Below are 27,436 nucleotides of genomic sequence, written 5' to 3' on the forward strand. Positions count from 1 at the left end.
TTTGTTTAACAGCATCTAAATTTAGATTAGATTTAGATTAGATTCACTCTAACATCTGTACATTTATTAAGGTTTAGAACTAAATCTTATTAATCTTATGTTATTCTGAATGTACTTTACTTTATTGCATGGTATTTCCACAAAGCTCACAAAATAACCCTGGTGCAGTGACACAATACCATGCGTTATTTGCAATATGTTAATACAAAAAGCCTCAAATCAGTGAATAAACAAAATGAGTCGTGTTTTGTGACAAAATGTTTTATTTACATACCGTATTAAATCATTACAGTAACTAGGAGGAGTATACTGATTACAAAAAGTGGCATGTTTATTTCATGCATTATTAATTATTTTGGTGCACATATAAAATTGTTTTAATATTCTTCATGGAATGGATATTCAGGATGATCACCCCACCTAAGAAAAGACAGAAACAATTATTAGTTTCTATCTTCTAAATAAATATACGGTAATATCTGTGTGTATTAATGACTTACATGAGAAGCTCCACAAAGCGAATGTTCTTGTTAAGCCCTTCAATGTCTTTCATTTCTTCATTAGTCAAAAAGAAATCAAATATCTAGAAACAATTGAGAAATACATTACAGCTTGGGCCAATCGGTGTGCATCATATTTCCACCCCAGGAACAATATAAGAAAGCTAATTATCAGTTAATTATACTGAGACAAACATCTGCATCCCTTCAGTCTCCGGAGTTTTTCCACATTACTCTTTGTAAATATGGCAACCAGCGCAGTGATTCGAACCAGAATATCAAGCATTGTCCAACTTCACATCAAACAGTTGAATATCAAGTTTTAGTTTCACCTTTGTTTCTTAGAAATGACTCCAAAATATTATTCTTAGTATTTAATTCATATTACAAAAAATGACACCACAGTTAAATTGAAGTTCAAAAGTTCAATCCCTGAATTACATGCTATAGCTAAAGTATTTGAGTGGGTCCCATTAAAGTGCCTAATGTTTTAAATCCTTTAACACAAATTTATGTTAACTCAAGGAAACAGCAGTGACCAGACCACAATCAGAACAAATGAACCCTTCGCAGAACTGAAGAGGGTGAGAAGATATTGCCGACAACGAAAACCAAACTCAGTACAGAAATAGAAAGAAACCATTAAAGGTTGAAAAGGAAATAATTGAAAAACTGCTAAAAATAAATTTAAGTCAAATCCGGACAGCAGGAAAACCTGAACAAAACGGAGACAGGTGAATCTCATTCAGAAATATAATTTAGATTTTTTTGAATTTTTAATTTAAAATAAGCTTTAACCAAATTGTTTCCTTTTATTAATGAAGAAACATCTATATGTACGTTAGAGTTGCCTAAAAAACTGTATGTCTTTTTAGTTATAACAAGTTTGTGTATAGGGGGGCACGGTGGCTTAGTGGTTAGCACGTTCGCCTCACACCTCCAGGGTTGGGGGTTCGATTCCCGCCTCCGCCTTGTGTGTGTGGAGTTTGCATGTTCTCCCCGTGCCTCGGGGGTTTCCTCCGGGTACTCCGGTTTCCTCCCCCGGTCCAAAGACATGCATGGTAGGTTGATTGGCATCTCTGGAAAATTGTCCGTAGTGTGTGATTGCGTGAGTGAATGAGAGTGTGTGTGTGCCCTGTGATGGGTTGGCACTCCGTCCAGGGTGTATCCTGCCTTGATGCCCGATGACGCCTGAGATAGGCACAGGCTCCCCGTGACCCGAGGTAGTTCGGATAAGCGGTAGAAAATGAATGAAAGTTTGTGTATTCTGATTTTTAACTCAACTGTACATTACTCATGTCTGAGAGTACACAAACCTCAAAGTTCTCCTTGATGCGCTTTGGGTTGAAGCTCTTGGGAATGACCACCACGCCTCGCTGAACACTGAATCTAAGCACGACCTGCGCTGTGGTCTTCTTATACTTTTTAGCGATGGACACCAGAAGCTCGTCCTCCAATAAAGGGGGACACTTTAAATTCACCCTGTAGCACAGAAAAAACATCTTTATTAAACCACTCATATCAAATAGCAACAAACTGGTACACTGGGCCTCACTGATTGAAGCTGGATATGAAGGAAATCTTTTTTAATCATTTATAGGAGCACTAACACTAGAAACATGTTATTTGTGAACATCCAGTTCACAAATCAGAAAAAAACATTCGTATCCTCTGAGAGTTACTGAGTTTGTGTAGATTTATTTAAAGGGAAGCATTAATATGGACCTCAACAGATAGCATATAATTAGGATGAATGACTGTGATTTTATATAAAGATTATGTTATCTAATTTATAGACAGTGGAGACTCACAGCTGCTTGTCATCCAGCTTGAATAAAACACCTGACTTTAATGACCCCTTCAATTTGCCTCATACTGATAGAGAAGGGGTGTTCATTCCTGTCCAGAAAGGGCTGGTGTGGGAGGACGTTTTCATTCCAAACAAGCACAGGTCACACCTCTTAGCATACATATATGCTACATAGCATTATGAAGGGCAAGATTAACTGATTAAAGATGCTAATTTTTGTGGCTTCTGTTTGACTAGAATGAAAATCTGCCAGATTAGACGCCCCTCTTCTAGAGGTTCATATACGTCTAAAAACATTTCATTTTGGATCATTTTGCTCAATAAATAAATATCAGATCTGTTTTTCCATCATTTAGTTCTCATTATATTACATTTAGGATCGCAATCTGATTGCAGTTTACAAATGTTCTAGTTGAAATGTAACATTTGCATGTGAGTACAAAAGAAATCAGCATTACTGAAACATTTAACAGGAATCTCTGGTTCGGTTTGGCCTACAAAATCATTTACACAACCTTTTTCCATGATAAACCTGCTTATTGTCCGACGAAACTATTAGTGGATAAGTAACCAGCCAAAAGAAACTTGATTTACACAATTCTTAAAGGACATATTTTGCCTCAGAGGCTTTATTTTTGCTTTCCATCCTTCTTGATTCACTTGCCAGAAGGTTCTGCCAAATGAATGAATGTAAATTATGTAATGTAAAGAAATAATTTATACCAAGATGGATCTCTGGATGTTCCTAGAGGACTGTATCCAACAATGATAATTTCATTCTGCTTACAAAAGTCCATCATTTTAGGCTGAGTGAAGTATGGGTGGCATTCAATCTAGGATTTAAAAAAGCATAACAAAACAAACTGCATAACGTATAAAATAATACAAATGAACAAGAAAATGTTTTCCACTGATTTGCCACATGTAGCATGCTGTGGAGAAGATTACCTGATTCGACACAGGTTTGTACTTTAGACCTGGCTTATTCAGGATCAGCTCCAGCTGCCGCTTATTGAAGTTAGACACTCCGAGAGATTTTACCAGCCCATCATCTTTACAGGCCTCTAATGCCTGAAAAGGGGAAAATAGATGAAAAACAGGTGAGAAAACTGTATATTTTCAAAGGCCTTTTTGTTTTTAAATGTTTTTTTTTTAATTTTTAAATGTAATGTTTAATTTTTAAATGCATTTTATTTTCTGTGTGCCAAATAAATAGTGCATAACCTTGAACGTGTTCGGTCAGGTCAGAATGACTCTTGTCAATTTTTTACCATGTATAAACATAGTAAAAACAGGACAATAAAAAAATTAAAAAAAAAAAACACACTGAAGCTGTGTTTTATCACACATCACATTTCTTTTCGTTAATATTTTATAAAATGATTCTCAGAATTTTTAGATCCTGCTCTTCTGAGTAAAAACGAAGATGATTAATGAGGTGGTTTCAAGCTGACAGTCATTAATATGGTTAAAGGAAAAGTTTAAATTTGGTGTTTGTAAATCTTAGGTCATTTTAGTCTCGGTCACATTCTCTCCATCACACATTTACCCTCCTCCACACCTGGTCAAAGCTGAGAGAGTTTTTTTAATGGTCCTAATAATATCAGCCTGGCCTGTCTCATACTGTATGTATTACTGCTGATAAAATAAATCTGGGTTTTGGGAGGATTCAGCATTGCTAAGCAGTGAACAGAACACAAAGGTTAAAACATCTCACTTAAAATCTAATCTTATCTAAGCAGCACATTCGTATAATCCACATACCTCCCATGTGGCACAGAGGTTTGTCTCATGGTAGATAAATTTCCCATTTTCGTCTTTTGGAAAGAACGTCTCTCCTGGCTAGAGCCATTACAATAAAACATATGCAATTCAATTGAAATACAAATAGAATTTCTGTTTGTGGATTGTCTGCATTATAATAAATTGTGATGATGTGAGAGAGGTTAGAAGGACCTTAAAAGCTATTGGGAGTTCAATGATATAGAGATCCACATAGTCCAGCTGTAGAGCTTGGAGAGTTTGTTCCAATGCTGGTCTCACAAGCTCAGGAGGATGAAATGTGTTCCATAACTGGGACGAGAAACAAAACAAAGTGGTCAGATTTTCAGTTTGTGGAAGTGAAAATAAAGGTTTCCTATGAAACCTTCAAATTTCCTATGAACTGTAAAATACAACTAGATTTGTAAAGTTTGTCACGACAAACTTTGATGTTGGCTTTGTAGTATTCGTAAAGGCCGGTGCTTTATGGAGGTGAGTGGGCATAAGGGACAGTGTTACTTTTAGAAGCAAGTGGACAGAAAGCTAGGGTGCCGAAAACATTTGGAGGCAAGTGAAGACAAGCATGTGATGTCACCAGAATACACGTGAGGTAATTTCCCTCATTGGGCTGAGTGTTTTGATATATGACATGCCCATGTCAAGTTTTTTGATTTTGCATATATTTGGGGCAGGGCTGCGGGACAACCGGAAGGCCAGTCGGTACACCAATTTAAAAGTTTGTTCAGAGTACCACCCTAAAGGAGCTGGCTGAGTTTGGTGTAGATAGTTCGAAAGCTTGCCGAGTTATAAACCTCCAAAGTTTATAATTGGAGTCTATGGGAAAAAGGTCCATTTTGAGACCTGGTACCGGAAGTACCGGTAATCGGATCGCTTAGAAAAGTAAACAGCAACAAACTTCAGACCAGGGTCTACAACATATCCGAATTTGGTGCATGTGGCTCGAAAGCCCTAGGAGGAGTTACTCTTGATTTTTATTGTCTAAGCTTAAATAGGAAAACAGAATGTTGGCTTCTACCGGTACCGGGTCTCAAAGTGGCCTTTTTTCCCATAGACTCCCATTATAAACTTTGGAGGTTTATAACTCGGCAAGCTTTCAGACTATCTACACCAAACTCGGCCAGCTCCTTTAGGGTGAAAAAGTTTTAAATTGGTGTACTGATTGGCCTTCCGGTTGTGCCGCAGCCCCGCCCCAATATATGCAAAATCAAAAAACTTTTTACAACATGGACATGTGACATATCAAAACACTCAGAACAATGAGGGGAACCTCCTCACGGGTATTCTGATGACGTCACGTGACGACACGTGATGTCATGTGAAAATAAAAAATTTGCACAACATGGGCATGTGGTATATCAAAACACTCAGCCCAAGTTTTGGCACCCTACCACTCCACTATATTTCACAAGTTTTATGTCCACTTGCCTCCAAACGTAACACTGACCCTTATGTCCACTTGCCTCCAAAAAGCACCGGCCTTTGCAAATACTTGCCTCGTTAAAGCCAACATCAAAGTTTGTTGCGACAAACTTTAAAAATCTAGTTACTAAATGACAATGTAGTAAAGCTGGGTTTTACACTGCGATTACAGTAGCATTTTACTCTTAGAACTTGTCAGATGTTCCCAGATAGAGAACACGTGGTCTTCATGTCAAATTGCATGATGAACATAGATACCTCATATGTTGTGCCATACTGTGTCATACATACTGTGTCTACAGTCGTTCTAAGGTCTTCAACCGGAAAAGTATAATAGTAAATAAACTCCGTGGAATGAACATTTGTGTGCTACATCAAGCTACACCCCTGGAAGCTGTATTTAACCCTTTATTTCGTATTTTGTCCTTCCATGATGCGATATGAGAAATAAGTGTGATGAGACATTACACAGACATTCTGTTTTATGCCGCAATTCAAGAAACCTCTTCTGTTCTTGTGTTAACTGCAGTATGTTTCCCTTAACTATCGCCATCACCGTTACTATCTGTATATATCCTGTGAGTTTTGAGCAATCCTAAGTCACAAGTTATCGGCTGTCTTTGAACTAAATTAGCCTCTTTCTGAGCATGTCACTTTAGGCATTCGTAGACCACTCATTTCAAATCACGACCAAAGACAATCCTTTACGATGTACGATTGTTCCTGTGATAGCAAAGTCTGGCTGAATACCGTCCAGTGTTTAACAAAGTACAAATATTAGAAGTGCTTTTCACCTTTGCACAGCACTTCACTGATGACGTAGTAGACGTCCTAACACCCGATTTTGCTGCATCTCTGCAAATCAGCAACGAGTGGTTCTAGCTAAGAAAAAAATGTATTTGTCCTTTACCTTTCCACAGTAGAAAATGTCCTCTCTTTTCACCGTTCCTTCAGCAATTTTGTCTCGGATGGCTTGGCCCACTTCATGCTCATTTAAATACACCAAGGCTCCATCGATATGCCTGTATCCAACCTCAATGGCCAGCTTGACTGCATTATATGTGGTTCCTTTGGGAGTCTACAAAAATTCAGAAATAAAAAATTAAAATAAAAAAAATTAAAAAATTTTTTAAAATAAAAATAAATTAATAATAATTAAAAGAAAGCCAAAACAGATAAAGCACAAGAACGTGAATGAAGAAACGAGTTAACAGCCACTTACGGTCCCAGGGTCTCCATAAGTCCCTATACCAATTAGAGGGATTTTCAACCCATTACTCATAGTGACAGAATGATTCTCAGCTGTCAGCTCCATTTCTTTAAAACAGATAGTCACAAGAACCACTGTATTTCCAAATCAAGCAATAAAGAGCTAGACTTCGTATTGACAACTCCACAAGGAACACCACAAGCACAATATCTTTACAGGTTAATCAGTAATGCTTTCAGTGCCAATTTCTGGTCATGGGCGTTGACTGTTCAGAGGCATGTACAGAGCTGATATTTCCTTTTCTGCAATTACTCACAAAATGTAATATTTCTCAACTAGGGTATGTAAGAGGTCAAACTTAGGTCAATGCTATTCAAAATAAACGTTAATGTGTAAATGTTTTGGTAGTGATCCAATAAAAGATGATCCAATAACCCATATAATTCACTGTAAACCAATCTTCACTAATGCAAAGTAAACTTACAGTCTTGTACAAAGCCTTTCCAGGACATTTAGGAAGAAAACACTACAAGCAAGTCTTTTAAATTGTTATAATTGCTTTGTGATTCTAGAGACGGTGTTTATTCTTATGCATCATTAAGTATATACCTGATTAACATTAATATCAGTTAGTTGTAGTAGTCAGTAATGTTTATTAGCTATGTTTAAAATATAAAAAAAAAAACACCAACCGGAAGTTGGTTTACAGAATTGTTTTTCTCCTCCTAGATGTAGCAGTCCAGCCATAGATATATACACTAGATGTCGCCTTGTATAGGGCAGTACATTGGAGCGAATGCGTCAACAGAGCCGCCATCTTGGTACGGGGACCCCCCCTCATTAGCGTCAATAAGAGAGGGGGGGGGGGACAATTTGCGTCAATGGGAGGGGGCAATTAGCGTCAATGTAGGCAAAGAAATAAAATTACCATAAATCGTCATGAATGCAATTTGTAGTTTTTTTTTGGTCGTTCCAAAGGTCAGACATGTATTTATCATTAAGTCCAGAGAAAAAACAAGGTTTTGATATTAAGATAATCTACTTTTTCACAATATAATGCATAGCGCTAGTAGGTGTAAGTTTATTAGTTACATTCTACAATGGTGTGACTATACATGTTCATTTATATATTTAAATTGTGTTGGTTTATTAAATATGATACACAAAGCAATTTGCAGGTGGAAGCAAATCACAAATTTAAGAGGAACATAATGTGAAAGTTGAATAGTTGAGGTGCCAAAGACCGTTCAATCTTATATTTATTCTTTTCCCGCAATAATTTTGCCACATTTTGGGTCTTCACCTTTAAAAAGCAAAAAAGCATGGGTCACTTTTTAATGTCCTTATTAAGAGCTTCGGAATCTACAAACATTGTCTGTTTTCATAACTGTCAAAAACTAATGAGTAACTAGCATGGATTAGCTGTGGTCGTTAACCAAGGACTGAAACAAACCAACGGAACAAGAAATATAATTTCCTAGCATTTAATATCATAAAACACATTCTCACTTGTGAAATGTAATCCCTTGCTGTCTGGTTTTTAGATTTCTTTCATTCATTCATTCAACAACCAAATGCTGCACAGAAGTCCGGCATCGTCCATGCATTTGAGGTAAAGGAGCACCGTACAAAGATGGCGGCGATTTTGACGCATTTGTAGGACCCCAACGCGACATCCAGTGTATAGATATCTATGTTCTCCCCCTAGATGTAGCAGTCCAGCCTCTGGGTGGAGTGTTACAGAAACGCGGAAAACAAACGCGTAGTAAGTTTGACACGTCACGCTTACCGTAGTCGTTTCCGCGGCCTCGTTACATCGGCTGCGTCTCAAATACATTCCATTTAAATTCAAAGTGCACTTGGTAGGCGCTATACGCCGTATGGCCTTAGACAGCATAGTGCACTTAGGTAGGAAGTAAGTAACTGTATTTGAACGCCAGTCCATCTGTTCGTTAGCTACCGAGCAGCGATAAACACAATCTCAGAGCTAGTTACATTTCTACAAAAGCTTTGTGTTGGATGCAGTATTTGTAAACACTGAACACTAATAGCCGGAATATATTGTTTGTAATAGTTTGTTTCTTCGAAAACGAATTTCTCCTGTATATGTATGTATTTTTTTGTTTAATAGTTAACGTTTAGCTTGCTAGCTTGCTGTCACGGTAACACAACTGGACTTAGCTAGTTTGTATTTCCAGTGTTACCTGTTAGCACTTAGCTATGAGAGCGTTAGTCGTTAATACAATCGTGCCTTCAGTAAAGCAGTAGTTAGCAGCGATGTACAACGGTTACGTTCCATATATTTTATAAACACCCGGAAGCTTCCATGATGCCACCAGCATGCGATTGCTGACGACGGTTTTTTATTATTGTTCGTGTGCATTACTGTTATTAGGAAGTTAGAACATCCAGAGACGTTTTGTGCTTTAAAACCATGGAAGAAAACGGGGAACCGATAGAATCTGACGATATCGTGATTATCGTGGAAAACGAGGCGGAGAGCAAACCGATCCAAGAGGCCAAGCCGAAAGAGGAGAGCAGCTTGGGCCTGCTGGACATCTGTCCCCTGTGCAAGCTCAGCTTCCACAGCAGGGAACCCAAACTGCTGCCCTGTCTGCACTCCTTCTGCAAAAGATGCCTTCCTTCTCCATCAAGGAACCTTGCGTACACAGAGCAGAGCACCAACCATCAGATGCCGTCTGAGGGACAAGGCAAGCCATGTATGATCACCTTCACATCATCCTCATTATTCAGTACACCAACCCAGGTTCAGGGTTTTATTGGCTCAGTTTATTCTCTTTATTTATTCATCAGCTGGAATGTCCAGCTGTGGTCCAGTGTGCACTGAACCTTTGTTTACTTTGTATGAGTTTTGAAAGAAAAAAGGAAAAAATAAAAAAAATGTTGTTAAATTATCCTGAACAGAAACCAGTAAGCTGTGGTCTTTCACCTGGTTTATTATACACGGCTTTAAGTTATGATTTGTGTTCACAGACAAAAAAAAAACCTATTGTAGATAAATTCTTTGGTTGTGATTTGAGATACCTGATCTTAAAATACATAAGGCAATGTGTTCATCGGTGGCAGATCAAATGCCGTTGTGAACAAAGACACCCGAATTGATTAAATGATGATGACGATTATCTGATGACAATCCTCTAACAAAAGAACTGCCATTAAAGATCGCTATGTTCTTCGTGTGCCATCTGTGGTTGCACAGAAAACAGGGTTTCATAATCAGAAACATACGTTAACATCAGTTTAATGTAACGAGAGTATGATTTGACCGTTTCTGTAACTTTTCACAATTTTATTTACTTGCACCTGTTCGGTTTGTTTTGTGCAATCCCATACCCTCCTCTCCTTGGTGCATATAGGATAAGTATTGTAGTGCTCACACTGAGATTTTAATACAAAAAATTGTCACTGCTAGAACTGTACTCACTTTGTTTTTTAGAACACCAGTCACAAATATTTTTTTTTAAACAATGTCCAATTTTTACATGTGAGAGCAAAATTAGGCTGAAAACTATTTCATGTAAACCTAGAGCTTAAAAAGCCACCAATGGGAGAACAGCATGGGATTAGACAAAATTTGAGAGATGGCTACAAATACAGTAGTGGAAATGGTGCAAGGAAACCCATAATTTAATCTCATTTAATAAACCTGACTGAAAATAAGGTTGATTAAATAACAATCCAACTGCAATTTAATTTAAAGGCATCATGCACACTTTCATATATCTACCTACTAACTTATTTACACGCAACACAGCATTTGTTAGTTTCAGACAGGATCTCAGAGGACAGCCAATATATTCCCATATTTGAATTCACTGTAATAAAGCTGTTGTCATGTCCATGTTACAGTAAGAGGACTGATGTGCTCTGTTTGCATTCAGCAGTAAACGTGATCCGATGCCCGGTTTGTCATCAGGAGTGTATGGAAGTCGAGGTCTTGGATAACTTCTTTGCCAAGGACACTATGGAGGTGCCAAGCAGCACCGTGGAGAAGACGAGTCAGGTACAAAACGCTGATGTAGATTAGAAACGGTTCTAAAGATTAAACATCATCATGGCCTGTAATAGGATCACCTTGTATTCCACCATTCTTTTTATCTTCTGTCATCTAGAGTGCGGTTAGAAATTCAGTTTAGTTCAGTTTCATTCATATACTTCTTTCAACAATAGACTTTGTCACAAAGCAGCTTTACAGAAGGCCATGTGTTGTTCTAATTCCCTAACATGCAAACCAGAAGCAAGGGTGACTAGGGTTGCAAAGGGGGGAAACTTACATTTTCAGAAACTTTCCAAGGGAACTTCATCTGGGGAATATTGGAAATATTCCAAGTTTGAAACTTACCAGGAATTTATGGGAATTTCTGGAAATTAATTCAAATTTTGAGGAAATTATTTAAACTGCATCATATACAAACTTAGATATAAACATTTTGTTTTGACGTAAGCTGACATAGGATGCAATCTAAAAATCTATAAAAGACATTTTCACAACATTGGCTGAGGTGAAATGTATCCACACATGAGATGGTGTGTGTGCATAGTTCTATAGAATAAAATTGGAAAAAAGCTTGAAAAGCACTTATGCAATTCTATGCTCAGATATATAAATTATTAGTTGAGTAATTGGAATATTTTGGAATAAAACACATTTTACTATTGGAAATGAATAGAAATAGGCAAGACGAATAAATACTCCTCAATCAGCATGCTTACTAAAACAAACTATAACCTAGTTTATACAAAAGTTTGGACAAATTACAATTGTTTGTTTTTGAAAGAAGTATCTAAAACTTTGAGCATGATAAAGAAAAATATTGTAAAATATTATTACATTTTAAAATGTAACTTTTATAACGCAAGGAATCCTGAAATAAATTATAACTGTTTATAAAACAATTATGAGGAGCACAACAACTCAATAATTTTTGAAAGATCATGTGGCACTGAAGACTGGGGTAATGCGAGGTAATGGTAATGGCTGATGAAAATTCAGCTTTGCATCACAGAAATACATTATATTTGAAAGCATATTAAATCTGTCAGTCAGTACATAAAATTTTTGATACACAAACCCTAAGAGTGACGAGGAAAAACTCCCTTTAGATGACATGAGGGACAAACTTTGAGAGAAACCAGACTCTCATGTGAACAACTCCTCTTTTAGTTTACACCAGCAAGTGTGATTGAGTCACTTAATGCTGTAAAATCAGAGCTGGGTGTGTTGAAATCCTAAGATAAGTCATTCAAAGATAATAAGTACTTAAGCACCTTGCTTTATAGTATATTTAATGATCATTGGCTACATCAGGCAAAGAAATGCAATTAAATGTCTTTGAACATGGTGGAGCACTGCATTGTCTATCATATGAACCTTGTTTTCAAGCATTTGATGAATAAAATACTACATGGTTAGAAAAAATAAACATCTGGCATGAGGAATATCAATATATCTTAATATTTATAACAAGCCAAACAACATGATACTATCAGACTCTATAGTATCTACAGTTGTGTTCAAAATTATTCAACCCCCATTGAAATTGATTGTTTTGGTCGGTTTGACATTGATTATGATCATTCAGTCATCCTGCTTACAATTAAATCAAAGAGGCACATGTAGGTCAGACAAATATAACATAACATTTATAATGAAATAACCACAAATGTCTTTTCTGAGCTCACATCATTATCAGTTTTATTCAACCCCCAAGTGACATTCAATCTTAGTACTTAGTACAACATCCTTTTACAGTTATAACAGCTTTTAAACGTGAAGCATAGCTTGACACAAGTGTCTTGCAGCGATCTACGGGTATTTTCGCCCATTCATCATGGGCAAAAGCCTCCAGTTCAGTCACATTCTTAGGCTTGCGCACTGCAACTGCTTTCTTTAAGTCCCACCAGAGGTTCTCAATCGGATTTAAGTCTGGTGACTGCGATGGCCACTTCAAAATGTTCCAGCCTTTAATCTGCAACCATGCTCTAGTGGACTTGGAGGTATGCTTGGGATCATTGACCTGTTGAAAGGTCCAACGTCTTCCAAGCCTCAGGTTTGTGACGGACTGCATCACATTGTCATCCAATATCTTCTGGTACTGAAGAGAATTCATGGTACCTTGCACACGCTGAAGCTTCCCAGTACCTGCAGAAGCAAAACAGCCCCAAAGCATGATTGACCCCCCGCCATGCTTCACAGTAGGCAAGGTGTTCTTTTCTTGTTCTTCCTCCTCCAAACATAGCGTTGATCCATGGGCCCAAACAGTTCTAATTTTGTTTCATCAGTCCACAGAACACTATCCCAAAACTTCTGTGGTTTGTCCACATGACTTTTGGCATACTGCAGTCGACTCTTCTTATTCTTTGGGGACAGCAAGGGGGTGCACCTGGGAGTTCTGGCATGGAGGCCTTCATTACGCAGGGTGCGCCGTATTGTCTGAGCAGAAACTTCAGTACCCACATCTGACAAATCTTTTCTCAGTTCCTCAGCAGTCACACGGGGACTTTTCTCCACTCTACGCTTCAGGTAGCGCACAGCAGTCGAAGTCAGCATCTTCTTTCTGCCACGACCAGGTAGCGTTTCAACAGTGCCCTTTGCCTTGAATTTGCGAATGATGCTTCCTATGGTGTCTCTTGGTATGTTTAACATCTTTGCAATCTTCTTATAGCCATTGCCCTTCCTGTGAAGAGTAATCACCTGTTCTCTTGTCTTCCTGGACCATTCTCTTGACCTCACCATGTTTGTAACCACACCAGTAAATGTCTAGAAGGAGCTGAGTATCACAGTCATTTTAAAGCTGCCTAATTGGTGCTTATTAGGCTTTATTGCTGCTCCCTGATATCCACAGGTGTTTTCAATACCTGATTGAAAACACTTCATTGAACCTCTGTTCTTCAGAGTGGTAGTCTTTAAGGGGTTGAATAATTATGTCAATGAAGAATTCACAAAAGAAACATTTACTACTGTATTACAAAACTAATTGATGTCATTTTAGTTGCATATGGTTCTTTAAGAAGTCCTTGTAGGATTTCATTCTGAATACAATTACAAATGTACACTAAATTCCCTAAAACCATTTACAGCATTGGGGGTTGAATAATTTTGAACACAACTGTAAGTAAACTTATTCACTGATGAATGGATTAGACTTAAAATGGGCATAAACTGTTCTCAGTAAGTTCAATCATCAGGTTATCCACATGAGACCATCCACAGCAATCTCACTGCAATCTTTTTATTTGTGACCGTCAGTCGCCGACATGCTTTTCTGTGAAGAAACGGGTCATTTTCCTTGCGTGATTATTTTTTTTTTGTTTGTTTTGTTTTGTTTTTTTTTGCTATCATGTCAAACTTTTTTTCTCACGTTACTCAGACACATCTAATTCACTTTTTTCTGTAAATCACAATCCATTTTTAACATCCCAGTTTACCACAGCACAGATAGGGTTTATGTACATAATGGTAAGATATGAAGGTTATAGAGAGACAGTACTTCTCCAATAATCTTCCGTTAAGTACTGTAAAGCTTGATTGTACACCAGTCAGTTACCTTATGATTGCATGCTGCATGTGATAAATTGCTACATGACGCATTTCATTTTATTCCTTTACTGGTTCAGTAAATGTAGTGAACAAAGGACTTTGTTACAATTGATTGTAAATACACATTACCTCTGCTATCATATAAAGTTTTGAGACTAGTGAGACCAATAGAACTGTCTGTCTAAGGTGTCCTTTCAATATATATGATGGCAGGTTAAGAAAAACTTCTGTAACTCCACAAATGTTTAGTTTAGGAGTTTACTTTACATTGTGTGTTTTCAGATGTATATTTCTTTGAATGAGCCTTCCTTGGGTAATGATTATCAGGTTTTCATGTCCAGCTGAATGAAAAGCCTTTATAAAAAGCAGGTAGTCCTGATGTGTGATGAGAAATGATAAGGGTGTTCCATCATCACATGAAAATCCTCTCAGACTTCAGCGCAAGCTTTTTTCCTCCAGTGCAAACCGAAGTGCAGTAATGTTCCACTGTAGCACCTCAAAAAACCCTATGTTCTCTTTGTATTGCTTTACCTGCTAATGGTTCAATCGTCCTGTTTTTGCGTTCAGCTGTGTATGAGCTGTGACGACAACACAGAGGCAACCGGTTTCTGTGTGGAGTGTGTGGAGTTCCTGTGTGTCACCTGCATCGAGGCTCACCAGCGTGTAAAATTCACTAGAGACCATACCATCAGGCAAATGGAGGAGATGTCTTCAGGTAACTGAAATGTCTTCATAAATTCAGGATTGAATAAGTGCATGAAGAGAATAAAATGATGAAAATGAAGAAGTTGAACTGTACTTTATTCCAGGAATTAAGCAGGATGGTGCTACCAGCCCAGAGTTGACTGTTACTTTATTTATTTGTTTTTAAATCTCTCTTGTACTTAAAGACTTGACTCCACTTATCGCATCACATGGTCAGATTTTGATGTTTTGCTATATTCTCTTGTATTATATACTACATAGTTCTGAAACTACAGAATGTTCTTAATTTAAATATTTTTTTCTTCTATTATTTAAAAAATAATTGAGATTACATTTGACAAAATCCCACTTGTGTACAGCTGGTCTGTTATTACAAGCTGATCTGATGAGGCTTGTGTCTGTTTTACTGCATTGCATTACTATTCAACCTTTTCAGACTTCCAATCAAAATCCCATAAGTAATGTTGTAGCAGACAGTTTAGGCAAGATTAAAAAGTAAATAAAAAGCATGGTTTTGCAAATCTAGTGAAATATAGTGTTACTTTATTTTAGTCGAGCAGAAAACAATGATCTTGGCTAGGAAGAAAAAAATTCCCCTTTTCTAGGTTTTTGTTTTTTTGCTTGTATTCAGCCACATCACAATTCAGCAGGTTTTCCCAGACCCCTACACACATGTAATGTACTGTTTGTTCCCATTGCAGTTAACAGGTTTTCTTTTGTCATTAACAGAAGCAATGGGTGCTTCCACACAAAAACCAGTTTTTTGTGAGGTCCACAAGCAAGAGCCTCTGAAGTTGTTTTGTGAAACTTGTGATCGTCTCACCTGCAGAGATTGTCAGTTACTCAAACACAAGGACCATAAGTAATTACTCCAGAATTCCTTGTTTTTTCAGTGATAGCATTTACAAAGTGATGAGATTTTTAATATATAATATTAAAAACCTGACTGTTGACTTGCTTCACCTTGAAGCTACCAGTTTCTGGAGGATGCATATAGGAACCACAGGGAACACCTAGAGAAGATGACGGGTCAACTTCAGGAAAAACGGAAGGCCATTGGGGATGTGTCCGACACTATAAATAATGGGTTAAGTACATTTCCGGAATACCTCCATGTGTAGTGAAGTGATGCATTGTTTCTCTTGTAAGATCAGTCTTAGTGTTTATTTTCTTTTTTTACAGTCTTCAGCAAGTGGATGAAAACCGCAAGACTGTCACCAATGAGATTAAAAAGGCCATCTGCAATCTAATTATGGAAATAAACAGAAAAGGGAAGATTTTAATCAACCAGCTTGAGGTACTAGATAAATAATTATTGAAGCAATTTATGACCTGTGTGTGTGTGTGTGTGTGTGTGTGTGTGTGTGTGTGTGTGTGTATATATATATATATATATATATATATATATATATATATATATATATATATATATATATATATATATATATATATATATATATATATATATGTACATAACCTCTGTGAAGTTGACACCCCATAAAAAGACCGGTTTTGTCCGAATTGGACGAAGTGGGGTGGAGAGTGACGTCAGAACGGCTTGCGTGGGGTCACGTCTCCTCCAGACATTTTATAATTTCCTTATGAAGGGAATAAATAAGTTATATATGGTGTTATGCAGCACAAACAAATAGCACCGGGTTAAGGTGATTTGGACGACAACCCGGTTCTATTTGTGATCCAATGACCCATTCATAAAAACGGTTTCTTTAGTTCTGAATGAACGAATCAGCTGTTTTGAATAGACAGTACATTGAAAAAACAGTACATTGCGGCCTTCTATTGGGAATGTTTTTGGGAAAAAGTGTAATTAAATTTTTTTTTCTATCGTTTCATATTTCTGTGTTCTAATTTTTTTAATTAATCTCCTAATTATTTATACACTGTAAATGCATGCAGGAGCTCCTTATAAAATATGTGTTGGCTATTAATAGAGCCTTGCTTGTTTAATTATACTTGTCTCTTTAAAAAATTAAGCCACTTAACCATTGTAACTTTTAAACAGTTTATTTGAACTGTGTCCCATGTATTCTGACACGTAAATGGATGTCTCTGGTGTACGCTACTGATATCTACTCACCTTAGACCTGCTATTTTATTGTTTGCTATTTTTAAGGAAGCAAATTAGATACAATGTTTATTTTAGAGGCACAAATCGAGCACAAACGAACGCCACCGGTTTTGTCCGAATTGGACGAAGTGGGGTGGAGAGTGACGTCACTGTCCCGTATTGTATTTGTTATCCCTAAGGAAGGGAATAAGATTCAATGTTTATTTTAGCGGCACAAACGGGCACAAATTGAGCACAAACGAACGCCACCGGTTTGGAGAGATTTGGACGGCACGGGGTGGAGAGAGACGTCACAGCTCCAAATTGTTTTTGTTGTTTTTAAGAAGGGGAAATATACTTGACGTTCATTTCAACGGCACAAACCGGCACAAACGAATGACCCCAGTTTTGTGTGATTTAGACAAACTGGGGTGGAGAGTGACGTCATAGTTCCCGAAAATATTTTGCTTATATCTCAGGAAGGAAAACAGATACAGTGTTTGTTTTAACGGCACAAATGGGCACAAATCGAGCACAAACGAACTAAGCCGGTTTTGAGCGATTTGGGCGATGTGGGGTGGAAAGTGACGTCACACATACATACAGAATATATAAATAAAGCCCCTCTGACCGTTAAACTCGTGATTGGTTTCAACAAGGCTGAACTCCGCCTGAGTTTTAAGTCTGTAAATGTAAATCAAATTCAAAAACACAACATTCCAACTCTCTTTTAATAAGATCACAGATGAGACAGTGTCTTGCCATATCTGTTCTTGTGTACTTTTATCCCGTTTTCCTTTCATAAAGAAAAAGTACAATTATTTTCCACAAACAGTTCCACTGCCAGAATATGTGTGTTGTTAGTGTGTGAAAAGCCAGAAACGTAATAATTTGGTAACACACAACCAAAGGATTCCAGTAATCTCACCTCTAATAGCAGGTATTATTATTATTATTATTATTTTTTTTTTGTAAATAAATATATTATTTATATTATGACTTACATCTGATTTGAAGTATTAATTTAAAGAGTTAAAAAAGGCATTTTGCCAAAAGGAGTGATTGCCAACAACTGATTTAATATTTAAAACTGATTTTAAAAGTTATTTTTGTTTGTGGTAAACACACACACGCTACAGATGAGGTAGACACAGGTTTAATACAGTTGGAGTATTAATTTAAGAGGAATTACAATGTTTATTCGATCATTTTGTCCATTTAGGCACTGACAAAAGACCATGAAATGGTGCTGAAGAAACAGCAGGAAGACATCTCCACCCTCACCAAGCATCTTGATCATGTGATTGGCTTCACAAAATGGGCAACGGCCAGTAACAGTGGCACCGCACTTCTGTACTGTAAACGGCTGGTAAGAGTTTTCCTGCTCAGTCAGACATGAATACTCTGTTGATTTTCTCATTGTGAGGTTACTGATGGAGAAATAATTTTTCTTTTTTCAGATCTTGTATCAAATCCAGTACCTTCTCCGAGCAAAGTGCAATACCTCCTACGTTCCTCAGAGTTCAGTTCGCTTCCAGTGCCGGGCTGCATTTTGGGCTTCAAATGTTGACCTTGGTAAGACTGAAATCAGTTCTCATGGCAAACCTTGTGGTATCATGGTGACTGTCATCAAACTTCCTTTACAGTTAATTAGTCTTTGACAGTTTGACTGATTAGCTCATGCATTGTGGACCTAATCAGGAACCATACAAACCACTTTTGTGTTCAAACTGTAGGAATTTTACGGAAATAGTTGCAACATTGCATATCGTATCCATTAGTATGTTCAGTCTGTAGTTGCTTATATTTGCCACTATAATCCTAAAAGTAAGCCTGAGCAATTGCATGCATTTCTTTCAGGTTCTCTGGTGGTAGAGAAAAGTTCAGCTCGGCAGCCGAGTGGCCCCCAGCCGTTTCCTTTCCAGCAGATGAACCCTGGCCCCAGAGGCGATGGGCCCCCTATGGCCCTGACTGGTTCTCAGGCTCAGCAGCCCAGGCAGAGTACACTGGCCCAGCTGCAAATGCAGGTGGAGAAACTCGCTCAGCAGCCAAATCGACACGTGTCTCCCAATCACTGGTCTTGGGGGATGCGCCACCCAGGGCAGCCCCCACCCACTCGTCCAATGCAGGGAGGGTCACCTTCCCAGAATTTAACTGGCATGCCCCAGCAGGCTTGGAGGTATGGCAACCCGCACATTAATACAAGAAGTCCCCCAACTCTCATCCAGAACTCTGGCATCCCACAACAGGTAAAGGTGTGAGAAAGCTCCAATACTCCAATACTTAACCTAATGATGAGACTATAAGCTTTTGTTTGCTTTTTCTGTCGTACAGTGTAATTAATTTCTTAATCGCAGTATATAAATATTCATGTAAAATGCAGTGTAAGGTTAAACCATACATTTATTTTTTCAGACTTTGAGGGGTCTCATCAACAGTTCTAACTTCCCTCCCAAACCAATGGAATTGCTGCAAGGACCCTCTCGCTACACCCAGAATGCACCTCATCACAACTCTGGTCCTCTCACATCTCAGGCTTCTTATATGCAGGTAGGTATGGCTGTTGTAGTTCTGGGTAAATTGGGCAAAAGTGAGAGGATAATCATTTTCATTTTGCAATGTTTTTCTCCTTTAGCAGAGGAACATTATGGATGCCACATACCTCAGCAGGAGAAATGACCCTGCTGTTTCCATGTCGGTGTCTGGCCCCAGAGCTAGTTTTATTCACACTTTGCCCCCTACCGTGCCAGACAAAAGTGGTGTGTATGATCACAAACACCTGTAAATAGGAAACATGAAATATAGGCTCAGGTTGTTATTTTAAGCTTGGGCACAAAACACCTTTTGGATACACAACACAGATGTTTACAGGCAAACAATTCTGCATCGCATTACACAACTTGTAACTCAAAGAATGAAAACAAACATCAAAAACGTGCATACGTGCCACTAATTTTCCTTTACCTTTTACTTATTGCTGTATTTAAAGTGTTAACTTTCTCAGTTTTCCATCCTAGTGATGGGATTTATTCACATTTGCGTTATTAATCCTACAATGCTAGAGTACATAAAAAGTTTGACATGCAACAACTCTTTTTGATTGAATGATGACTGATTTGACCTGATTTTTTATGGGTGGCCTTGAAATGTAAAAGGCTTTTCAGAGATTTATGGCAATAATTGACTTTTTTTTTTAAATAGAATGCAAATGAATAAATATTCTTGTCATTAATAACACGCAGGTTTGCTATTTCTCTTTTTTGTTTCTAGCACCACTAAGACAGATTTCTCCTATGTCTGCTCCTACCTCATCAGAAGCACGGACAGGGTACTGTTGCACTATACACACTGTCTGTCTTCCTCAAACACTTTAAATCTTTCTCTCTGCTTGCTCAGTCCTTTATGTCCTTGCAATTCTTTTTTTCAACTTTAGTGCTGGTCCCTGGAAGCGTTCAGAGCCTCCAGTGAGTGGGCCATCAAGCCTCACCTCAAAGAGAAGGAGAAAGTCATCTCCAGGGCCTGTCATAGTCATCAAGGATGAGCCTGAGGATGATGACGAAGTTCGGTTTGTAAGTATCTATGTTGTATATGACAGCACTTATTCAGTGCATGGCTTGTGTCTAAAAGGTTAAGTATGTTTGATGATTCTCCACATCTATGTGCTTGTTGTGTCAGGTCCAGACGACTACCAAAGCTAGTCTTCCTGATAGCACAGGTGTGCAGTCTCAGAACCAACAGCAGGGGTCACCTCCCACAGAAGAGCAGCAGACAGAGAAAAGCCCTGAACTTGAGGAGGATCCCAATGAGGACTGGTGTGCTGTGTGCCAGAATGGAGGAGAGCTGCTTTGCTGCGACAAATGTCCCAAAGTCTTCCATCTCAGCTGTCATATTCCTACTCTCAATGCATCACCAAGGTAAGCAGATTTGATTTTGCTGTGCTAAACAAAAAAGTTTTTAAATCACAATTAGCTAAAATGTGCTGTTTCACATATTTTCAGGCTATACAGGTGAACACTTGAAATTCAAACTTTAATTTTAGAAATTTTAGTCCAGCCCACTTGACATCAGACGTGTAACATGGTCATTTACCTACAATGAGTATAAGTAATATCTCTGTTTCAAGAATCCATCTCGTGTTGAGCTGTGTTCATTAAAGAAATGTGTGCGAAATGCTGTGATCTGTTTCAAGTGTGATCGCAAGCAAATGGCAATTATTTTTGTTTTAAAATAAACACTTATTTATTAAAAAAACAGAAGGACACAATGCAGAAAAAAACCCTGATATCAGTATGTAATTAACCTTTTTATGCTAACCATAATATACATGATATAAGAAAAAGCATCTTGACATCATTTGTCATGATGATCTATTATTTTAGATCATGGCATCATAATCTATCATATTTTCCTCAGCTTTAGTAAGAACTGTTTGTAAGCCAGTCTGAAATGCAGTCAGCTATACTGAATTCCCAGCACATCACTGCTTTTCCCCAAATGTGTCTGTAGTCTACCAGGATTGAGGTCAATAGAATAAATATATCAAAAATTAACTTTTTATTTTGTCCTATTTTTCGAAAGGGCACTGATAAAAAAAATGATCAGAATAATTGGATGTGACATGAATTCCCTACAGTTTTTCGTCATCAGGCTTTGCATTACAAACCAAATATTGCTTTAATACTATATTTAGAAAGTATGGTTCATTGACTGCCTGTGATGTTTTGTGTGCAGTGGTGAATGGTATTGCACATTCTGCCGCGACCTTAACTCCCCTGAAATGGAGTATGACATTGATGGTGGTGGGGAGCCAAAAAACGTGAAACCGGATCCGGATTCAGTTACCTTCACGCCTGAGGATAGACGAGTATGACCTGATATTTTATATTCATTTCTAATTAAATCTAGAGTGCGTTTTGTACTCTATATTTGCTGCTCTCTTCTTCATTGAATTTGCATTTATTCTTTTCAAACAGAAATGTGAGAGACTGTTACTCCGCATCTACTGCAACGAACTCAGTACTGATTTCCAAGATCCTGTAACACCCTCTGTAAGTTTAGCCCTACTCCTAAAGCCTTGATGTGTGCAGGTACACATGGAGGATGCAACAAAATGTTCTACTGTTCAACTGATAATGCTGTGAAAAGTGTTTGGTACCAAACTTTAACGTCTTTGTAATGTGCAGTCCATGCCAGAATACAACGAGATTATAAAAACCCCAATGGACCTGTCTAAAGTGAGAAGCAAACTGGAGGTCAAGGAGAGTCCCAGTTACAGAAGTACAGAGGACTTTGTGGCAGACATGAGGCTTATTTTTAAAAACTGTGCTACTTTCCACAAGGTATGATTATACTTCTTATTTGACGTTATTTTAGGTGGTTGATGTTATAATAAATTTGAATCATTACTGTTGTGTGGGGCAGTGGTAAAAGGGGCAAGTGGGTAAGGCTCTAGGTTGTAGTTTGAAGATCGGAGTTCAAGCCCCAGCACTGCCTTGTTGCCCCCATTGGGCCTCTGTGCACGGCCCGTAAGCATCTATGCTCCAGGGGTACTGTATCATGGCTGACCCTGAGCTTTGTTCCCAACTTCCAAAGCTGGGCTATACAAAGAAAAGATTTCAGATTGCTGTAATGTATATGCAACAAAAATAAAGGCTGCTTCTTCTGTATGTTTGCATTTTTTTAGGAGGACACAGAGATGTCCAATGTTGGTGCAAGCCTGGAGAGTTTTTTTGAAGAGCAGCTGAAACTCTTGTATCCAGATCGGACCTTTCCTGACGTAAAGGCAGAGGAACCTGCTCCAGAACCTGAACCTGAACCTGAACTTGAACCTGAACGTGAACCTGAACCCGATCTTGCACCAGCCACTCCATTACTGAAAGATACAGCAGATGCTGCAACTCAGTCACCAAAAACACACACACCAGAAGCCCCTGCAGCAAAGGAGGATGGGGAAACTTCTGGGGAAAATAAAAGTCCTCCAAAGGAGGAACCTCAGTCAGAAGAACCTGTGGAAAATACTGAGGGCATCGAAAAACCACAGGAAAGCTGTAATCCTGAAGATGCACCCAAGGAAGACAACAATAATGATCAGAATGGGTAAACAGACTAAATCACCATGTCTCTGTCTTTCTCTCTTTCCCTTTTTCTCTCTCCATAGACACTTGGAGTGCTTACCACATCATGGTGTATTAATTCTGCAATAACAAGAATATTGCATACAAAATCACGGTTAAGAGCAATACAGCTCATTAGGGTATGTAAAATAGGCACAATAAATACAGATGTAAAAAATAAGTAAATGTTTTTTTTTAAACTGCATTACTTTTTATTGCATACCAAGTTGCATACATTGTCTCTGCTTCTAAAAACACAAATGACTTGATTTGCTTTATATATTTATTTGTCTTGTTCGAGTTTAATTTGGTGCTCCAGAGATGAGCATGCTTAGAAATAAATTTGATTAACTGTTAAACTCGTGTTGCTTTTTATTCCAAAAGTGGTGTCTCTTTCATTTACATATAAAATTATTAATCCATCATCTTTATCCATAGGGCTGGCCCAGGCTTCTGCCCAGCCACCCTGCCACCACTAAAAAGTTCAGAAAATCTTTCAAAAGTTTATAATTATTTGTTATATTATAGTAAACATTAGCATAAATACGTTCTTGCTAATAAAGTCACTGACATTAAAACATTACAAAATCTAAAAAAAAACATTACAAAAAGAAAATAAAATTAAATAAAATAAGCAGTTCATAACACGTTCTAAAAAGGATATTTCAATATACTACATAAACATCACAGCCTAATACACAGTGGTTAACTTTCTACTCCAATTCTGCCAACTGCCATGGTGAAATTAAATATTGGTAGTGTTTGTCATTTAATATGAGAAACTTTCTCATTAAAACGATCCCTTTCTCGTTTAAGCGTGATATTTCCTTAAAACGATAATTTCCACTTATCTTCTTCTTTCAGCTTTTCCCTTCAGGGGTTGCTACAGCGAATCATCTATCCCTATCTTCTGCATCCTCAACACTTGCACCCACTAGCTTCATATCCTCATTAATTACATCCACGTTATAACGTGATTAATTTCTCGTTTAAACAAGATCATTTTCTCTTTAAAACGAAATAATTTCCCTATGATTTCTCATGAGATGTCATGTCTATGAGGAGAGGATGGAGCATATGGAAAGACGAATGGAGACATTGTTTATGTTCTTAAGAAGCCGTAATGTACATGAACAGTATATCTCCAAACTGCAGAGTGACAATATAAGTACATATATTAATTTTACAATTCTACACAAAATTGTAGATGTCAGTAACGTACGTTGTTTAGTTAATAATGACTATTGTCAAGTCGAAGCAATAAGCTTTTATTGTCATTTCAACCATATATAGCTGTTGCAGTACACACTGAAATAAGACAACGTTTTTCCAGAAACATGGTGCTACACAGAACAAAGACAGAGCTATAAGGACTTAGTAACTTAGTCCTAGTCACATAAAGTTCATCTGTGCAAGCTGGTGCAAACAGTGCAGGACAAAAGACAGTGCAGGACAAGTGCAAACAATAAATTCAAGACAATACGCAAAAGACAACACACAAAAGACAATAAACAAAAACACCACCGACCAGTGTGAATGCTGTATGTTCAAACAATATTACGTGTGCAGAAATACTGGTATGAACAGTATTATAGCAGCAGTTACATGAGTTAATGTAAAGTATTGTGCAAAACAGCAATCGACTGAAATGTAAGACAGCATGTGCAAAGAGCAAAAACAGTGTGCAAAACAGTTTGATATGATGGTGCTGTAGACAAGGATGTATATTGGAAGAGTGTGTATTTGATACACACGGCCACCCCTGTATAAACTCTGGCCACCCCTCTGGTCACCCCTAGTATGAATTTGAATTTGAATGCATAATGAAAATTCACAATAGTTCATGAAGTGAAAAATAAATAAATTGTCATAGATAGATAGATAGATAGATAGAAATGGTTATCACAATGTGATAGTTGTTTTTTCTTCCAACAAAAATGAAGCAATTAACACCCATGAAAACATACTTTAGAAAACGACCATGATTTATTTTAATTGACCTTTTAAAATGTACAACATATTATTGTGTATTTCGGCATTACAAATATGCAGCCATGCACAGAAATGATTAAAGACACACATCATTATATTGTCTGAAAGCACTAAATGGCACAGAGAGAGAAACATCATGTGGAGTTATTTTGTTTTGTATTATTAAACATAATTTTATTTATATATATGAATCATTAGTATACAACCCTACCCTGGTGGCTGAGCCCCCCTAAAATGAAAATTCTAGAATCGCCCCTGATTGAGAGACTATAAACATTGTCCTTTAGGAGTGCCATCACGCTACTTTTTTGTACTGGTCCCCACACAGATGTTGCTGCTGCAACGCGCGCGTGTCATTCCGTGCACGATTGCAAGCGCATATGAACGTATGTTCACGCGCGGCGCGGTTATCGAGATCCCGTTTATAAACACGGGCGTTTATTCACGCGAACGTTCACGCAATACATTGTGTGACAGACAGGCCAAGAGATGCACTTTCAGCACTGCACAGATAATTTAGCTAGTCAGATAGAGACTAGAGACAGAATCACATCAACTTAACTTTACTGTTATTTGCTCTTGCTGACATCAAAGAGAACACAAGAAGAGAACACAAGTTTACCTGATTGCTGTGCTCGCATTTCACTCTCATTTTGTTTCTCTTTTCTCTTTTCATGGCCAGATGGATAGCTCCGCTTCATATTGTCATCTACACAGTAAACATTAACACGCGCTGTAAAATGAGCCAGGGGTAGGCGGGGCCTTGCGTAATTTGCGGGGCCTTACGCAACTTGCGTAGTGAGTGTACAGGGCCGATCGGCTCTGACCTTAAGTATACTAATGTTTAATACATTTTTACTTTACAGCGATATAATACATTATCAGCACACATGATAGTAGGTAGCTACATGCTAAGGCTAACTTTTTTCTGTGTTAATGATAAAAAAACGTTATGTCCTTTCTTGATTACAACCTCCGTTTATACAGATTACATGGAGCTGCACGTACACTTTTTATTTGCCGCGTTTGGATGCTAATGTAAGTTCGTAAAGCCATGAGCATTAACAGTAAAGCAACATCCGCCATTGTTGGTGTGTTTGTGTTTGCCGCTGCTGCGCTAAAGTTGCTGGGACACGTGACACGCATACAGTGACGTCAGACTCGCCTCTGTGATGGCTCGCTAGCCCATGGAAGGGCAAACCGGTTCTTAAAAGGATCGCCAGTGGAACCAACTTTGAACCAGCACCAGCACTAGCTCTGAACCAGCACTCGGTTCTTTTTGGTGGAAAAGGGGTAAAAAAAAAGAGGGTGTTGAATTAATGAGCATTTGATACATTCAATCAAGTTCACTAGATATCAAGTGCACTTCAAATCAAGTGCACTTCAAATCAAGTGACTCTCTAGCCCATGGAAAGGCAAACCGGTTCTTAAAAGGATCGCCAGTGGAACCAACTTTGAACCAGCACCAACGCTAGCTCTGAACCAGCACTCGGTTCTTTTTGGTGGAAAAGGGGTAAAAAAGAGGGCATTGAATTAATGAGCATTTGATACATTCATTCAAGTGCACTTCATATCAAGCAATTGCACTTCATATCAAGTGCACCAGATAACTAAATAGCTCAAAAATGAGGAAGTTTGAGAGCTGGTTCAGAGCCAGAGCCTAATTTAGAACCAGTTCTTTCTTTTTCAACAGCCAAAGCACCAGCTCTGAACCAGTTAAAGTGGTTCTTAAGTAGCAATAGGGCGCCCCCACTGGGTGGCCAGCGGTGGCCTCGGCCAGCCCTGTATAAACTCTTGCCTCCCCTAGTATGAATTTGAATTTGAATGCATAATGAAAATTCACAATATTTGAAAATGTACCTTGAGCAGGGGCGGTTCTAGGATTTCATCTTTTAATTTAAAGAAGAAGAGTTTTATATTATATGACTACATAGTAAGCAAACAGTTATGGTATTATTTAAAATGGCAAAAGTGGACACTAACATTTTATGCATAATGTAATGATGCCAGTCTTGAATCAGATCAGTTCATGTATGTGTGCATTCTCTATGAACAATGTGTCCAATTAATGCAGCCATTAATTAAAAATATTCACAAGACAAAGACCAAATCAATAAACGTTATTTTTATTTAGTATTGAATGGATTGTTTGCATTAATATTTTGTTTGTGCTATCAACTCTGGTAATAAGAATAGTGAAATTTCACTGCTTTTGGTTGCCGCAAAGACGGCTTTTTTTTTTCTTTTTTTTATTAATGCCATAAACCAACAACACA

At 37.9% G+C, this 27,436-nt stretch overlaps 2 protein-coding genes across 6 annotated transcripts; one reads left to right on the top strand and one right to left on the bottom strand.

The window, feature by feature from the left end:
* Nucleotides 1–245: 245 nt before the first annotated feature.
* LOC132859276 (aldo-keto reductase family 1 member D1-like) lies at nucleotides 246–6,947 on the bottom strand. Its single transcript, XM_060889968.1, has 9 exons — nucleotides 6,734–6,947; nucleotides 6,422–6,589; nucleotides 4,267–4,383; nucleotides 4,075–4,152; nucleotides 3,259–3,381; nucleotides 3,034–3,143; nucleotides 1,817–1,982; nucleotides 501–583; nucleotides 246–420 (listed from the first exon to the last, which is right to left on the bottom strand). Exons 1-9 carry the CDS (start codon nucleotides 6,824–6,826, stop codon nucleotides 378–380), a joined length of 981 nt encoding a protein of 326 aa, XP_060745951.1. The 5' UTR covers nucleotides 6,827–6,947; the 3' UTR covers nucleotides 246–377.
* Nucleotides 6,948–8,663: 1,716 nt separating this feature from the next.
* Nucleotides 8,664–23,527, top strand: trim24 (tripartite motif containing 24). Of its 5 annotated transcripts, none has more exons than XM_060889952.1 (18): nucleotides 8,664–9,441; nucleotides 10,624–10,745; nucleotides 14,850–14,997; nucleotides 15,717–15,849; nucleotides 15,958–16,074; nucleotides 16,170–16,284; nucleotides 18,278–18,424; nucleotides 18,516–18,630; nucleotides 18,916–19,310; nucleotides 19,471–19,605; nucleotides 19,691–19,814; nucleotides 20,326–20,383; nucleotides 20,489–20,624; nucleotides 20,731–20,969; nucleotides 21,787–21,919; nucleotides 22,029–22,103; nucleotides 22,239–22,394; nucleotides 22,739–23,527. In XM_060889952.1, exons 1-18 carry the CDS (start codon nucleotides 9,156–9,158, stop codon nucleotides 23,153–23,155), a joined length of 3,051 nt encoding a protein of 1,016 aa, XP_060745935.1. In that variant the 5' UTR covers nucleotides 8,664–9,155; the 3' UTR covers nucleotides 23,156–23,527. The 5 variants fall into 5 exon arrangements, with proteins under 5 accessions (XP_060745935.1, XP_060745937.1, XP_060745939.1 ...); XM_060889954.1 differs by having other exon boundaries at nucleotides 19,694–19,814; XM_060889956.1 differs by having other exon boundaries at nucleotides 18,916–19,304.
* Nucleotides 23,528–27,436: the final 3,909 nt, after the last annotated feature.

Source organism: Tachysurus vachellii, chromosome 16 (genome assembly GCF_030014155.1).
Source record: "Tachysurus vachellii isolate PV-2020 chromosome 16, HZAU_Pvac_v1, whole genome shotgun sequence".
NCBI lineage: Eukaryota > Metazoa > Chordata > Actinopteri > Siluriformes > Bagridae > Tachysurus > Tachysurus vachellii.